Here is a 17675-nt window from a genome sequence, read left to right as displayed (position 1 = left end):
TAACAGCTTGTTGTCACCCTGTACAAGCCTATTCTCTTCCTGTCCCCTATAGTCTTTCATATTCTTTATCAAGCTGGGTTCTATGTATGGTAATATTATGTCACATTCATCATCACAGGATCAACTGAGGTCAGCTCATCACTGACTTTCTTGAAAGAAAGTAAAGAAACCATTTTACCACATCTTCCCCTGCCACTTGTGCTGTTATATAAAGAATGGGGTAACACTGCAGAGCTTCATCCTTGGGATTCATCACTACAAGACAACAGAGACTCCCAACACTGCCGCTGACTGCTGTGACATGGTACCCTCTAAGACAAATACAACATTTTCAGGAGCTTAACACCTACTAAGCTCATTCCAGACACAAGATAAACAGAAAACATCCCCTAATGCTAACAGCCACTGCTATGACAAGCTGCTTGGTTTCTCTAAATCCAGTATGCTCCTAAGCGAATAACAGAGATTAAGAAGATACTACACTGTCAGCAAAAATAACCCATCTCCTCTCCCATATCTGGGATCATACTATACATTTTCAAAGAATTAGTTCACCATGTAAGACAGAAAATTAACTCTAAACAAAGCTGTTCCTAATAACCCAGGCTGGACTGAGAGGAGAGCCCTCAGTTCCAAATCTTTCAATCCCCAGCACACAAGTCCAAAGCAAGGCTTTCTGTGGCTTAGGGGCAGATAAAAACCTGCTGCTCCCTATCCTCACTCTTACACAAACCGCACGTTTCTAGTAAAAAACATGAAACATACAAAGAACCCTTTGGTTTCCGCACACCACCTGAATTCAGCCACCTCAGCCGATGACCACAGCAGCGTACATACTGGTTCTCTCTGCATATGGGTCAGGGTTTGAGAACTGGAGGGATAACGCACAAGTTCAGCCTTTTGCCAAGCAAGCACTACACATGCAGTGTATGTAACAAGGGAACAGCCACCACCCAGTGAAATCTTACATTGCATCTGCTTCTATTCCTGGTATCTGTTTTCATCCCGCAGAGACATTAAAGGCAATCTCGTTCCAAAGCGGAGTTATTTGAAGGACAGGGCAAAGGAGAAATAAAACCCATTCCTCTTTAACAGTGAAGAGCTCAGTATACAGTAACTAATGTCAATGCCTGAATGTCTTCAAGTTAGATTCTAACTCAATCATCATCATATTGGGATAGATTAGCTGTGGCGTGCAGCCTTGGATTATCCAGAAAAAGCAAGGAGGGAGATAGGAAAGCAAACTACTATTACCAAAAGGCATGCAGAACATCTGAGTGGTTCACTGGTATGAGAATCACCTTTGCTTGAAAATCCAAGACTACAAGCTCCAGTTAGCAGATCCAGATACCAGACTGAGCTAGAATCTACCTGAAAATCATGCAGATATTGCCAGTATCTCAGAAGGGGCTGATACACACATATTTAGTGCTTACAAACCCCAACAAGCAGAGGAAAGTCACCATGAAGAAGGGGGAAGGGAAGAACTGGATGTACACCTATGTGAGCTTAGCTTGTATTCACAGTACCAGCCGCCTGTGCACGAGAGAGGGAACTTCATTTTTAGGAGCAATATGAATGACAAAAGGTGTCAGGTTGTCTCTAGTGGCCACAAGGGCCCAGAAATTCAAAGGTGTGAACATGACCTTGTCATCAACAGCTATTAAGCAGAAAAACGCAGCTAAAGGTTTATCTTAACAGAGACACTGGCCTACATGGTCCCCTGGCAACAACAGCCGAACCCTTTAAATAACCTTTTGTTAAAGATTTAGGAAAAGCTGCAAGTACGTTACATTTCACAATGCTTTCGGTAGGGCTTTTGTTTCAAGTGACACTTCTGCTTTCCTATTTAGTTGTGAATAGTTGGGTTTAAACCACGACAAGTCCTTAGGAGGAAGCACAACTACATTGAAATGTTTAACCTGGGATTGGTGACAGACATTTTTTAGGGTACATGGGCAGAAGTCAGGTGAGACCAGCCGGAGATGCTGCAGTTACACCACTCGCTGTGGTCTGAACCTATGCTCTTAAACACAAGATCAAAAGGCGATCTAAGGCAAAGAAAAGAAAGCGGTGAGAGAAAACGTGGCTTCCAACCTCACCCTACCGCTGCACAGCACGTGCTCTAACCAGCCACACACAGACCCTGGCCACAGGGACATGCCCTACCTACATCAGGCTGGTTTAAACACTGATTTTTCACTGTTTCTCCATTTACAGGCTTAGAATGCCACGGCAAGAGCCAGAGGTGAGACTCCCATAAAAAGAAAGCAAACATAAGAAGCAAAGTTAGGAAGGGAAACATAAAACAGCACTGGGGATAGACGGTGAGCAGAGACCCAGCCTCACCTTGTGGGTTCTGCATGCATGGCTCCTCCTGTCATCAGCATGCTCAAGATGTGCTTCAGGACCAAGACACCAGTGACAGGCACTGCAGCTTCTAGGAGAAGCTGAGGATGGCTGCTCTGCAGAAAACTTCTCATTTACTCTTCCTCAATTCTTTTAAACTCCTCTCAACAGTCTTTAGTGACTTCAAAAGGGGATGGCAGGCAAACCAACCCTATTCTTCCTGCCTGTGAATTACATCCACTTACCAGTATATCACTGTCTGACTGCTCATTTTCTTATCTCTCTCTTCATTGAGACAAAAGTGGTATCACAATTGCTGGAGTACATCAGTAGACTTTAACATGAAATCAGGCTGGCTTTCCTTCTGTAATCACCATGCAGCAGTGTGAACCTGACCCCTGTTAGCTGGGACGAGGCAGCACTCAGTCTCCTGTTCAGCAGTGGTCAAAAAGGGAATCTAGCATCAGTAACTGAAAGGATTTTCATGTCAGTTCAAAGGAAAGCTTAATCCTGGTATAGTTCTCTGCTTTCCTTCATTCCTCAACCCAACATACTGATTCAGTAATGCGCATGGATTCAGTGCATATCTCTTACAAAGCAGATGAACTGCACAGCCCCTTCTCTTCCCTATCCCTTCTGCTTCCATGCAGAAAATTAAAGACTGAGGGTTTCACAGTCTATACTAAAACCACTGGCTCAGCTGATGAGTGAAACACTTCTCCTGGAGGATTAACATGGAATAGATGGCAAAGGAATGCAATTACATTGTGGTTTCAATGACATTAAGCACACAGTGTCCTTATTTGAGGGAACCTGGCAGTATCGAAACTCAGGTGATGAAGATAATCAAGGAAAAAAGAAAAAGTTCAACATTAAATGACTTCCCACAGAAATATGCAGCTCCGCAAAGAGGGGAGTGAAAGCTGCTGTGATCACCTCAGGAGGCAGCAATGAGTGCCACCTCCACCCAGGAACGCTGGCACAGGCAGCCGGAGCAAGATTGCAACATGGAGAGGGAAAAACTATGAAGAAAAACATCTGATGGACAGAGAGGAGGTGTAAGTCACCTCAGGAAGCCGAGAACGGCCAGGAGAGGTAACAGAAAAGGACTGCAAAACTCTAGGACACCTTAAGCATCAGGACTGGGGCACAACAGCTTTAAGAGAAGCCTCAACCCCCCCTGAGCAAATAGCTGGACCAGCCTAATGAAGCCCTGGGGCTGCACGGGGCGCCTTGGAGATGTAAAAGAGCCAGAAGAAGAGAGCAGGGAGAAAGGAACAGGGAAAGGGCACAAATCAGTGCAGAGACAGAACTGACTGACACTTAAGAACTGAACTAGAAAGGGTGGCCCTTGGGAACCAAGCACAAATAGCCAAAGGGCATGTGAAAGGCTTGCATAGCATAGAGAGGACAAGGGAGGGAGGGAAGGATGCTAAGTGGTTTCTGAAAAGCACAGAGCAGAGGGACCGCTGTAGCAAAGACAAGAGTCCATCTCCAGCAAACTGGAACAAAGCATCTCTGTCAGCCTGGCAGTATTGCACCTTTGTGTCTCTGAGTGTGGAATGCAGCCCTGTCATCAGCTGTAGCTCTTGTTTCATTTCTCCCCATTCATCTTAAACAAGGAAACACTCTAGAAAAGGAAGTCTCATCTAAAGCTAAAGACTACTATTTGTAAAGGCACAATATACTGTTTGCAAACACAAGGCTAAGACATACCACTGTGGATTTCTTCCTGACAGAACTCCCCAGCAGAACACATACAAGGTAATCCACTGTAAGCAAAGACGCTGTAGCACAACGTGCTCGTGGGGTTGCCTCCTACCTCCACGAAACTTTTGAGTTTCTCTTTGTGCTTTACCAGTAACCTGGAAGAAAAATCCATCCTGTTCTAAGTGTAGGAATTCTCCCTTTTTTTTTTTTGCACTCCTACTCCATCTGCCTCTCTGGCCTCCTGATCCAGCGCTGCTGCTCTTGGGCTATCAGCATCTTTCTGAGATAAATGCTAGTAAAGCCCCAAGCGCTTAAACTACCTGCAAAAGGCAGCAGTCAGGCAAAGGCCACAGAGCCCTGGAAAAGGTCAAAACCACAGAATTAGATTTATTAATTATGTAACTTCTCATTGAGTGCAACTGAAAGCTTCCATGGACACTGACACTCTAGCAGATTTAAGAATTAAATAATGGTTTATTTAAAAAAGAAAATAAATCGAGCCTAAACGGTTAGCCCATCAAGTTAGGGGAGTTTCTGCTTCCTTTTCTTTACTTGCAAGGTCAGTCTCAGCAGGGGCAAAGACAACTGCATAGGAAAACCAGCCCAATATCCAGCATGAACACCAGCGTACAGAAGTTAGCTGTTTTCTGTTGGCACCTTGCTAGAGAAAGATGAGTAGTTCCGTATTAGGGGAGAAATCTAACAAGCATTAGCTGGAGGTGAGGTTCCAAGTTGATTCCAAGCACAAAGGACACCCTCTTCCACAACCAGGCAGCCGTGATGGGAAAGTCTCACCACCCCTCTGAGAAAGAACAGAACACCTTGGAACATCCCTAACAGGGATTTTTCTTCCTTTTCCCAGAAATGGGTTATTAATTGCTTTTCCCCTTAGTGAAACCCAAAGGGAAGCACACATTGGATTTAACCAGCCATGAAATGGCTATGACTAACATGCTCCCTTACTACGTGCTGCTGTGTCAGCCCGGCAGAAAAGGATTCACTTCTGATGGTGGCACAAAGCTTTATCATCCTTTTTGCCACACTGACTTAATGAAAGGGAAGTACTCATCTAACACGCTTCCTACTATGCTTCTAGCTCCCTCTACAGGAAGAAAAATGGCATTTTTAAGCTCTACCACCTGCCAACTCTTCCTTGGCCAACTATTTGCAGGTATGGCATAATATATGTGACTATTGTTAATGACTCCCTTTCTAACCCAATACATCAGAAGGTTCCCAGCATCCAAATTCAGTTTGCTATTCCTCACTGACAGACTTAACTAGATTTTCTTTCTTCCCTGCATTGAACTCCATGAAATGCGCAGTACTTTAACACACCAACACAATTACTAAATTCTACGTATATGGTAACTAGAGATGCATAAAAGACACCTTCAGAGGATGCCTCCAAGACACAGCACTACATTTTGGTTTGCCATCTGGTAAGTATCTCAACAACCAAGCATTTAAACCTTGGCTGTAATTTCAGCACAGCTACATGATGAAACCTTATTTACAGCTGTGTCTTTCCCCTCTTCCTCTTCGCCCACTGAATCACCCTGGTCTATTTAGTCCTTAGTGGGAATGTGCATGAAAGGCAGCAGTGGCGATGCACTGTTTCAAAAAGATACATGGATATATAAAATATTTAACACATAAGCCACAAATCTGTCACTCATTCACACCATGCCACCTACCAGTGGAAAAATAAAGGCACTGAAACAAACTTCTCATACAAATCACTGGATAAGACACCAGGGAGTCACATCACTACCCAGTGCCTGTTCAGAGAAGCAGAGGGACCTCATCAGGAGCAGTGACTTGGCCATGTGGAACTGTGTGTAAACTACTAACAACCTGTTCTTTTTAACATTTCTTAATTTACTACGTACTAAAGAAATTGTATTTAACTTGCTACATCTGCTCCATCATCATCAGAAGCCAAACATCCAGCTTCATACATCTTGTCTGATTTCAGAGATCACAGGCTACTCCAACTGATTTAAGTACTAGTGATATATACAACCCCATGACTTCCTGAAGTTTAGAAGATCCCCACTTTGACCATCGGCAGACAACCTCAGCATCAGAATCACAAAACTGCATCTTAAACTCATAAAACCCCAACTTTTCAGACAAGGAAGCACAACACAGCACCCTTCCAGTTAACCAGAACGAATTGGGATCTCTGGAGATCAGCCACTGCGGTGCCAACGTTGCCAGGCTCCTTGGCCAAACAGCCTGGGAATTGAGGGTTGAGGATTTACTAAGAACATGATCTACATTTAACTGTTTCTCCTACAAAACGGTTCACAGAATAACCACACTGAGGGACTCTCATCCTGCGAGGCTTTGTTAATGCTGTGCTGGTTGCCTTCAGAGACTGCTCATCACGCACAGGAGCGCGCTGTAAAAGCGGAATGTTGGCTTGAAGGAGGCACCTCCTGTAAATGTCAGTGGTTTTCTAAAGGTTAAGTAAGCATCTTGAGAAAGGCCTCCATGCTCACGCGCTTCACCTTAGTGCAAGCTGATAAAGGATTATTGGAGAAAGAAAACCTGCAAACAGATAAAAAGCTCACAGGTTGATGTTGAACAACGGAAATTTGCTGTTCCCAGTGTACTGCAGTAGATTACCAATGGCACATTTACCATTGTTAATTATCCCAGCAAAGTACTAAAGACTGTTTTCTTCTGCCTAATTAATTACCTCATCTACAGCAGAATGTTAACTCACAGAACACGATGGCTTCTTAAAGCTACGGAAGCTTCGCCTTGAGTCCCCCTCTGAAACATCTGCTCTTGAGGTAAGAATTACTGGTAACCATGAGGACCCAGTAGCTTGGTGAACTGAGCCTGGAAACAAGCCCTAAAACCTATGGGGGCTTTCTGCTGTACCATGAGATTCATTATCGATGTTATCTGAAAGGAAACCGTAACACACACAGCATCCAGGGTGAGAAAGGTGGCTTCAGAGGGTGGGAGGACACACCTCAACACACTTTCTGCCTACGCTCCCTTTCCTACGGTAGTTCCCTACCCACTTCACTATTAAAACACCATGGACTCAGAACAAACTAAATGGATGCCAACTATTGCACTATGAAAAGAGTAAGAGATTTGATCTTTTCAATGGGGACAGAAGACAAAAGAAGGGAAATGGGATCAAGGTAAAAAGAACTGATACCAGAGGCCCCCAATTTCTTTGTATGTCTAGAGAGTAGCATAAAGGACTGAGAAATGAGGGGAGACTAGGGAACCAGGGATGGAACCTGAATGTGAGGAACATGGTAAGAAAAAGCAGAATGAGGAACAAAAGATGATGAGGAAACAAACTGCAGAGAAGAAAAATCCTCCAAGGGAACAGAGAAAAACAAAAGAGCAAAAGCAGAACAGCATCAAGAGGGGGAGGCTGGAACAAGAATCACTGAAACAGCTCCAAAAGCTCAGATATCTCATGGAAAAAAAAAAAAAAGCCACAACCTATAAATAGAAGAAAAAAGAAGGGTACAACCAAAAAGATTAAAGGCAAAGGAGAGATAAGCTTTAAAGATTACCCTACAGAAAGCTTGCAAATACTATAATAAGAACATAAGGCAGGTTACCACCAAAATGTCAGCCTCTAAGAGGAGTCAGAGAAGTTCAACCAAAACGATCAGCCCCTTCCCAAGTATAGGTCCTTCAGCAGAAAATGGTACTTAGTTTGGAAATCAGCCCTTCTGATCACAATACAAAACTACTACATATTGAGTATCACCAGAAAAGAAGAACTCCACCTTTAGAGTTCCGGTTTTAGTAGTAGATGGTACTGGAGATGACACCAGAGTGGAAAAAGGCAGAAGTTTATAGCACTTCCTGCTCTGTCTGGCTATAAAGGGGATGGAGTTAGAGTACAACAGGGTTAAAACACTATTGGTTGAACCATTTGACTCATGTTTGAGTATCCCAACTGTGTAGCATGGCAAACGTGGGGAAGGGCAGCTCCCACAACCTGAACTACAAACGAACGATTGCAAAATCAACACCAGGAATCAGTGAAGATGTGCAAAGTTGAGTGTTTTGTGACTTAAAGCATTCTTGTTGCCAAAGGCTTACCAAGTGTCTTGGCATGACTGCCCTTCATGCCTCCCCTCCCTTCTGCATTCATCTGTGAGGCAACCGTTCTCATTCACGTTGGCAATGTGATTGCTGTGCAGTTCAGAGTGGACCAGCACAGCTTACTCTGCAGCTCCTACTTGAGTCTAACTTAGACGTAAGAAGTTTCCAGTCTCCTAAAGCAGCAAAAAGCATGAAAAATCCTTAATTTCCATTGCAATTATTTCTGAGCTCCTTCATGGAAATTTTCATCTGTCCTTGAAAGAGCGTCAGCGCAGACGCTGTGGTAGGTTCAGTATGAATCTGAACAAAAGACAGTGCTACTTCGGAATACATTTGCTCTCTGCAATTGTAAGACAACAATAACAAGACATGATTTTTGAAGAGAAACGCGTTGGTATAATCTGAATGAGCAAAATCAAACCATTTCAGTCACATTTTTCAGAGGGAGGCCGCATTCTTTGCATTAATATAGTATTTTGCAAATCCTCTCAAGTGCAGCAGCACACAAGGATGTGGTTTGTTTCTCTTTCCAACAGTCATCTGCAAGCAATTTCATTCAGTTAAATATCAGAATTCAATTTTAGCCATAGTAGTGCTTCTGTGCAAAGGAAATGATGTTTTAAATAAGCATGCAGATGTGATCCTGCAGATTGGGGCTTAAAAAAAAAGAGAAATCTCTAAAGGGGACAGAAGCTGTCTACACACTGATTCCTGAATTGCTATTCCCAACTAGTTCACTGAGGGGACTATTTTACTCTGAAATTGAAGTTCTTAATACTGAGCTAACTAAAGCCACTTCAGAAATAGAACCAAACTGTTCTGGAATAAGTTTTTCTTACTGCCAGACAGAGATGATGAATTAAGAAGAAATACCCTGCTTCAAACATAAAGATTGTTTTGGGGTTTAATTTCTACTATTTTCCCTGTTATGTGCTCGAATAAACTTATGATACTAGTAATTTTGCACCAAGACACATCTCTACCTCAGACTGCCTGTCTCAGAGAAAATACCTTCCTTCAGCTTATTTGCAGTCTCTTCCAGGGGAGTACAGGCTGCATCCCTGCTCCCCAGGAAGGATCAGTGGGCAACGAGGCTGGTGGTAACCACTTCTCACATGGAAATTCTGAGAGAATTTAAGTACGGAAATATCCAGAGAAAGGCAAATACTTAAATGCCTCCTACAGCCACCACTCGACCCAACAAAGACAAACCCGGATTATCACACAGGGTTTAGCTCCGCTGCCATTGTGTTTTCCAGCTCTCGCTCAAACAGCTGGTGACCAGAGTTATATCACATTCTGAAATGGAGGGATCCTGTACTCTTTTCGTGCTTCTGCAACAGCTATTTTGGGATGTGGAATGACTTCAACAATTCTATTCCAGTATTTTGTTGGGAATATTCTTTCTTTTGTCCTAACACAGAATGGTAATGTTTTGATATATCAGAAAAAGCCCTTCGCAGAAGCACAAAATCATTTCCTCTTCATCCCAGTCCTGTACATGGCTTGAGGAAAAGGAGCTCTGCTCGTCATGGGGGAATGCCTCTGAAGGAAGAAGTGTTCTGGGACAACATCTGGGTGTCCCATACCTAGGCTGCGCTAGCAGGCACGATGGAGCTTGATTTCACATGGAAAATTAAAAGCTCTGTGTAGCTCTTAAATATTTCATTATTGAAAAGGGATCACATCCAAGGAGAGTTTTGTTTATATCCTGGCAGAGTAAATGCAAAATATCACATGTTGGTATTTGTATTTATCACCTCTGTGCTTTGGGAAATGGGTAACCACACACACAGAGACTCAGCACTGGCAGCAGCCAACATTGAGCAAACCAACCCCCTTTCACCTTCAACCCAGGAACTTTTCAAACCACTCCATTCCTAAAACTGAAATGCAACGATACCTTGCAATCAGAAACAAACTCTCCAGTGTTCCTGGAATGAAATAGTGCTAAACTATGCAGTAATGCCAAGTAAAGAAATACCTCCGTCTCTATAATAAGCCCACAGGAGACCACAGCCCCTTACAGAACTATTTGCTACTGTGGGATTATTGCTGAATTACTGCTCAAAAAAGAGTCTAATAAAACTTGAGTAAAACCAGAACCATTCCCACTGTTGTTATCAAAAGACTTGTGTGTATCTGCATAGTAAACGCTGTTATGGGGAACAAAAATGAGAGTGTAAAAACCCACTCTATATTTGTTAGGAAGACATCCATCAAAGTATTTATCACTTCACGATTCTTACTTCTTGACTCCAAATAAAATATTTGGGGTTAGATGCCTAATGGCTATAGAATTCAAATGAGTTTTAATCAGAACACTGAAAAATGAAAAGTTTTTAATTTAAATTGAGGATTAAGCTAAAACAAGCTTTGTGCCACTGAAGACTAATTCAAAACACTGCTTGACAGACCAAACCAGTCTACATTATGGGCTAAGTATGTATGCCAGGGGTTTATGCTTTTGTTATTTGTACTATAGCAACACGCGAATTAGCACTGTCCTGTAGTTCTACAACAGGACTGGGAGTGCCCTAATTGCAGGTAATGTAAAAATCCATGGACAAAACTGCCATTCAATTCATGGTACAGCAACAACTTTATAACCTGGAGCCTTCACAGCCTGCCATCAGAAAGGTGGAGAGAAAACACATAAAAGTCACTAAAAAGGAGAAAAAAAGTAAGACTTAAGCCTATTTCACAGAAGACAAACAAAGGCATAGAGAGAACAAGTGACGTGTTCAGCGTTATACGGTTATTGGGAAAAGAGTCAGGAATGGAATTCAAGTGTTGATCTACTCTTAACTCCCAGGTTTCCTAGTGCATAACCATTTTTCATCTTCCTTTAAGCCCCTGCCACCCCCAAACACATTAGTCACAGCAGTCCTGAATCCCAGTTTCTTAAGTGATGGGCAGAGTTAGTATGAGCCTGGGCTCCTCTACCAACTCGGGGGCTGCCCTCTGATGTGGGTGTTGATCTCAGGACTCTCAAGGTCCTCTCAAGGTGCTCCAAAACCAGGTTCAATTTCCATGTGTACTGAGCACCCACACTTCCCATCATCATCAAAAGAAGGGTGCTCTGCTGCTCTACAAGCCAGGCCAGGAGATCAAAGTGTAATGCTGACTGCAGCAGGGTACCATGCTAAGTGGAGTAGTAGCTGCTAAATGAGAGCTGTTAGAGTTGAGGAGGTCAATGCAATGTTACTGCTGTGCTGTTACACTGAGAACCCTCATGCTCAGAAGCCTGCAGTATTTCCTGGGAGTTAAAAATGGATTTTACAGGGTTTCATTAAAAATAAATAACCTACTTAAGGAAGAGGGCATAAAAAAAGTATTACCAAAGGTAAACATAGCAGGAGTTTCAACTAATGTTGACACAGCACAAAACACAAGTCAAATATTTGTCAATGAACTTTTAAATGCTATTTACAGGAACTTCTGTTTGTATTTTTTGTTGCAATATTTTGACACTTTGTCATTATTTATTCTTTTCCCAAGGCAGGCTTTGCTTTGCTGACAACCTTTTTTAGATACATATTTAAACCACATTATTCCTGTACTAAATCTCTAAAAAATGTTTCTCGAAGTGTGCTATCCCCAGCATTTAACCACCAGCTTGTCATAAGCTGAGCCCTGTAACCTCAGCGCTTCAACAGAAGACTCCACAGCAACCACCTGCTTAAAAGAAGAAGGGGAAAAGGGCACATTTCTGGATGACAGATAACAGGCATTTTTACATTGACAGAAAGATTTATGGCATTTAAATTGCTCAGCCAAACTACTACAGTGTAATTACTGAAGTTCAGATGGCTATCCTGTATTTGAATGCACAGCTATACTCCACTGCAGCTACTTGTAGATAGCTTTGATGGGCTAATTTGCAATAAAAAGTAAGATTACAACAAGAACCTTGAAGAGTCAAGTTGGCTGGTGTGATGTTTAAAATGCAACTTTGATTTCAATGCTCTGCCAGCTATACTGAGTTCAGCTCAGGGGGGCCCCAACACAGGAGGGATGTAGACCTGTTGGAGCAAGTCCAGAGGAGGCCATGGAGATGCTGCGAGGGCTGGAGCAGCTCTGCTCTGGAGCCAGGCTGAGAGAGCTGGGCTGGGGCAGCCTGGAGAAGAGAAGGCTCCTTCAGGGGAGCAGCTCCAGTGCCTAAAGGGGCTACAAGAAACCTGGAGAGGGGCTTTGGACAAGGGCCTGTAGGGACAGGCCATGGGTAATGGCTTTAACCTGCCCGAGGGGAGACTGAGATGAGCCCTTAGGCAGAAGCTCTTCCCTGTGAGGGTGCTGAGGCGCTGGCACAGGGTGCCCAGAGAAGCTGCGGCTGCCCCATCCCTGGCAGTGCTCAAGGCCAGGTTGGACACAGGGGCTTGGAGCAAGCTGCTCTAGGGGATGGGGTCCCTGCCTGTGGCAGGAGCTTGGCACTGGATGAGCTCTGAGGTCCCTTCCAACACAAACCAGTCTGGGATTCCATGGTATTGATTGTGTCAGCTGGCTGGTGGTTACAGGGCCAGCTTCTACACCTCCAGCTCAGGTGATACTCCATGAAATCCATCCTAAATTTTTTTGGCAACATTAAGGCTTAACATCCTGCTAATAAACACGAACTAAAATGACCTCGTATTTCTAGGTCAAGAAACACAAGTAATACCCACATCACCTATTCCGAAGTCACAGGAATGTGTTACAGGGACAGCCATTGTCAAAATCTGCTTTTAAGCTTCTTAAAGCTTAAAAGCTTGTTGGAATCTTGGATTTTAGACAAAATGCCAAACTCATGTCACTCTAACAGCGTTGGGAATCTTGCCATAATATGTCCCACACTAGACTGAACAGTTTTAGCTCTAGCTCACAGTTTAAATAAAAACTCCCTCCAACACAAGAAGACATCCTCCCTGTGTTTCAACATCTGCTGGAAACCAACCTCAAAGCCACACAAAACTTATAGCCTTTTCTGGAGTTTTATCAAGTTATGCTTGGTTTTAGGTGAAGGTTTGGGCCAGAACTGAGCTATTTCACCAGAACCATCCCACCCGTGCTGAACAGGAACCACCATCCAGCACACCTTGTGTCTATCAGTCAGATCTGGAATTACACAGGACAAGTTTTCCACTAAGAATTGATGCAGCGAACAGAAACACCCTAAACATCTAACCCAAGTGCTCCAGCCGCAGCAGAGCTCTCCGTATGAGAACAAATTCAGCCAAGTTCCCAAGGGGAAGGAAAAATCCCTACAAAGAGAATAGAGTTGTCTGCAAGAGCTGACAGAAGTTCAGATACAGCTAGTCAAGTGCAGCCAGTTATGATTCAGCTGTATAATAGCATTTGCACTGACAGACAAGACAATCTTTCCTACAACTGTCTGTAGCTTTTTGGCTTGAAGAATCTTGATGCTCTTGTAAATTACAATTTCCCATCACATTCAAGATGTCTATATATTTTTACAGGACACAAGGCATTTGTATGGCATCTGTTACAAAATATATATTCTTACAGCCTAGGAAATGCGTTTCAAGCCTTCATACATTATGTCTGATTTATTCAAGCTCATGGAAAAAAAAGCAGTTCCAGCAATCTGTCTTGAACATAGGATGCACAAAGAACTGGGGGGCCAGATTCTGGCTTCTGATTCCTGCCCCTCGGCAATAGGACAGGGAAAAGTTACCATGACCTGAAATTGATGTACATTTGAAGCACTGCAACCTAAACTACTCCAAGAATGTAATTCTGATCCCATTTACCTGACATCATTAATCTGTAAAGCACTGATCATCTCAGAGTTCACTGCAGCTGTCAGAGTGCATCTCTGCTTACAGAGACATTACTCTTTTAAGCACAGAGATTGAGTTTTTACACAGATCACTTAGAGGTACTCCTTGCAGCTAATCTCCAGCTGAGGCAGATCCTGTGCTGCAGCTTCCAGGGATGGAAAAATGCACTAACACACCTACTAATGTGTATTGGTTATTCAAGTGCTTCTCATGGCAGTTTCCTGACTACCCTGTGCTGCCGCCAGGCACTATGCATTGAGCGACAGCCTCCCCCCTAATTCACACTGCAACAGAGCTATCAAAGCCCAGAGGTGCAGCTACCTCAAAGAGTCTTTGCTGTTTGATATTACCCGTACCTCATGCTCTCCAGTGACAATCCAGCACTGTTACAGCCAGCACTTCCCCATCAGGCTCCCAAGCCCAGTTAAGAGCACCAGTGGATGGAGCCACATCAGCACGACTCAGCAGTGGTGGGTAACAGCTCTGCTGAGAAACCCAAGCATGATGAGGGCATTACAAAGACAAGATACAAACACAGCACTGCACTGGATGTCTGCTCTGAACACCCTCTCCTGAGCACAGCCTCGCTAAGGAACTACAGAGAGGTCTGGAGATGGCACAGAGCAGATGTGCTGTGTAGCAATTGCTTCCACCTCCCCTTTGTATCGCTTGCTTAGATAACCTTATAGATCCCTTATGAATACCCAGGAGTCACAGATGGTAACTTTTACACCTCTGCTGAGAGATTTCATGCTTAATTATAGATTGCCATTATTAACATTAATAATACACACCCTCATACAACTTCCTGCTTTAGTTTTGGTGCATTTATTCTCTTTGCACCCTACTTATGACCCCTTCTTCCAGAGTCTAAGTCTGCAAAAACCATACTCAAACTGTGGGACACAGCAAGCAGGCAATGCCCTGCTGTAGGACCATGCACTGCTAAAGCACATGCCTTCATTCAAACAAGCTTACACTGCTGGATGTTCGATGAAGCACACAGAACATCATTTAGGCAGATACACAGTGTCCCTGCTTCACTCAATACAACAGAGGGAAAAGGCAAACAACAACCTCCACACTTTAAATGAGAGAAAAAGCTTCACCGTGACACCAGTGTGGAAGAGATTCACAAGACTGTCTCAGTAGCAGCTTTTTACAGAAGGGGGACAAGCACAGCAGCAGCTGCCTTTTGTTCCCAGCTCAAGTGGGCAGGCACTCCAGGGTAAGTGTGGAATAATGCAGAGAAAATGCCTGTTAAGGCAGCAGAATGAAGCAAATATTCAGCCTCAGTTCAACCACGTCTTTAACACAGCACACACAGGCAGGAACTGCACTGCACAGTCATAGAGCTTCTTCATAGCGGGTACCAGGAACAGGAGAGTCAAAGCAGGAGCGCTCCTTCCAGCACACAGGGTTCCTCTGAAGCGTCCCGCTCCAGCAGACACAGCCAGACACACCACACATGCCACACTGAGCGTTACTGTCCCAACAAACTGATTTGATCTAGAAACCATAGTTCAGGCTTTTGTCCTCAGAAACCACAGCCCACACTTGCTTGGCTTTGAAATAGAAAACACCAGCCCCACAGCAGTATGAAACACAGTCATTTTAATTCACCCTTAAAGCATGTCTGGAGAACATCAGTGAGTCAGCCAAAACACATGGGACAGGGAGAGTGACCCACTCCTGTGGTTACCTTGCCAGGACGATGTGTTTTACAGCAGGAAATGGAATGTGCTTTACCTTATCAGTGATGCTTAACTGAGCCACATACTGGACAAAAACCTTCAGTCAAATCTCCCTAGGTTTTGGATTTAAACCATACCACAACCTGCCTTGAATAGACCTTGGTATAACAATAGACATTTCACAGCATAATGGAGTCATAAGCTGGAAATGGTATCAGCTCAACACTGCAAACTGCAAGTCTCAGTACAAGAGCCAGCCCCCAGTCTGGCTTCAGCAAAGCAGTTTTAGATTTAATGCTGCAGAGCCAAGCTCATCAGTGAAAAGAAAACAAACCTCTGCTACAAGTTTCCTTCTGCACCACTGATGGGTGCAGGATTTCAGCCACCAGCTTCAGCAGGGACCGAGACCGCCTCTGTCAGAGCCACACCAGAAACCTTTGTCCCTGTCAAATTTAATTGCTATTTATTAATAAATCATTTTTCCAAGCTGGAATTTTGCTTTCAAGAAGTACCAACACAAGCACATACATTCTTAGCATCCAGTCTTCAGTACAACGTGAATGTGTGCTTCGGTGTGTTATCAGTTTGGGCTTGACTGATGTCCACAGTGTGGATTTAAGCAGTCACTAGATCAAATATTCAGGGCGTTCATCTGTCTGGCAATATCATCTTCCACAAAACCTCTGTTTGGGAGCTGACAAAAGCCAGTCATACTAGCATAACAAGGTTTATTTCTCCAGATCAGATCTCAAATTATTACGAAGTGCAACCTTGCTTGAACAGCCCCCCCCCCCAAAGGGGTTCTTCTAAAACAGACCATAAGACATCAAAAAAAGCACTAATCATCAGTTTCCAATGAACCACACCTACATCAACCAGTGCAATTATTACTCCTTTAAAATATTAATAAAGATAACGTTGCACAGATTTGTGATGTTATCCTCGGATTTGACACAATTCCCAGTGATTGAGAGAGCAAAGTTCACATTCACCAGCAGAAACATGCCCAGCACAGTTCCTTCCTACAGCCTCTAAATTGAGAGGGGACATATCAACTGCTCCAGTTAAACTGAAGCTGTGCCCTGCAGCATCTTCCCCTGCATGTGGACACTGGGAACACTTGCTTGAGCTCCAAAGCAAAATCTAGGTGAGATTTCCCTTTCCTGCCAGGGGATAATTTGTGTTAACACCAACACCTCCGGAAAGATGTAGCTGCCTCCTGCTCAGTGCTATGTGTTGTCACACCAGGAAACGTGGGTGATGCTGAAAGCCAGGGGGAAAAAAACCCAGAAAACAGAGAATGCAGCTTCTATGTTGAATTTTAACGGCAATATTTGGCAAACCCAATGTCATTTTGGGTCTGGATACATGAATTACTACACAGCTGCAGTGAGAGACAGAAGAAATGAACACCATGTGACAATATAGCAACATTTTATGATATAAAGAGCACAGCCAAAGCCTCCTTCACCAAATAAAGAAATTACACATTTCTGATAGAATTCAGGGAGCTGTTTTGACTAATTCAGATAAGCTTCAAGCCCCAAAATTGAATTTCTGTGTTTACCTGGTGGTAAATTCAGCACTGAAAGACAAGATTAATTTTTTTCATATTGAAATTTGAAGCATTCCACACAACCCCTTTATGAGAGGATGGAGCAGAAAGATGCGGCACAGAGGGTGGCTGTGACATTACAACAGCCTTTTGGTGCACAAGTGCTTATGAAAAGCCTCAAAGCCACAAGAGGCTTCTCTGGAGTCTGATGTTTTCTTCAACTCAGCCAGTTACTAGCAGAGACCTTGCTAAAACTATCACACATAACAAACATTATCTCACAATCTATTAGGCTATAAACACTTGGTTCTGGTCACAACCTATAAAGGGAGCTGAAGTGAGAACTCATTTTGACTGACACATCTGTAACATCAGACACATCATCAGCCCTGTATCCGTTCCAGACAGTCCTAAAGCCTGAGCAAACCCCAGCCAGGAAACCACTAAGCAGATCACTTCTTCAGCTCAGGTCTTCCAGGTCTGTGCTGTAGG

General features: G+C 43.6%; 1 protein-coding gene across 7 annotated transcripts in view; it reads right to left on the bottom strand.

Moving 5' to 3' along the window:
* Window positions 1–17675, bottom strand: part of AUTS2 (activator of transcription and developmental regulator AUTS2) — a 735180-nt gene that overhangs the window by 559359 nt on the left and 158146 nt on the right. Inside the window, exon 2 of one of the 7 annotated variants that reach the window (XM_065694326.1) lies at window positions 8152–8327. The exons of the other annotated variants lie outside the window; for them this stretch is intronic. Coding sequence (XP_065550398.1) covers window positions 8152–8166 — 15 coding nt within the window. The 5' untranslated portion in view covers window positions 8167–8327. The remainder of the gene's footprint in view (window positions 1–8151; window positions 8328–17675) is intronic. 7 annotated transcript variants of the gene reach the window in all.

The sequence above is a fragment of the Lathamus discolor genome, chromosome 14 (assembly GCF_037157495.1).
Source record: "Lathamus discolor isolate bLatDis1 chromosome 14, bLatDis1.hap1, whole genome shotgun sequence".
Taxonomy (NCBI): domain Eukaryota; kingdom Metazoa; phylum Chordata; class Aves; order Psittaciformes; family Psittacidae; genus Lathamus; species Lathamus discolor.
This window is presented reverse-complemented; position numbering and strand designations above follow the sequence as displayed.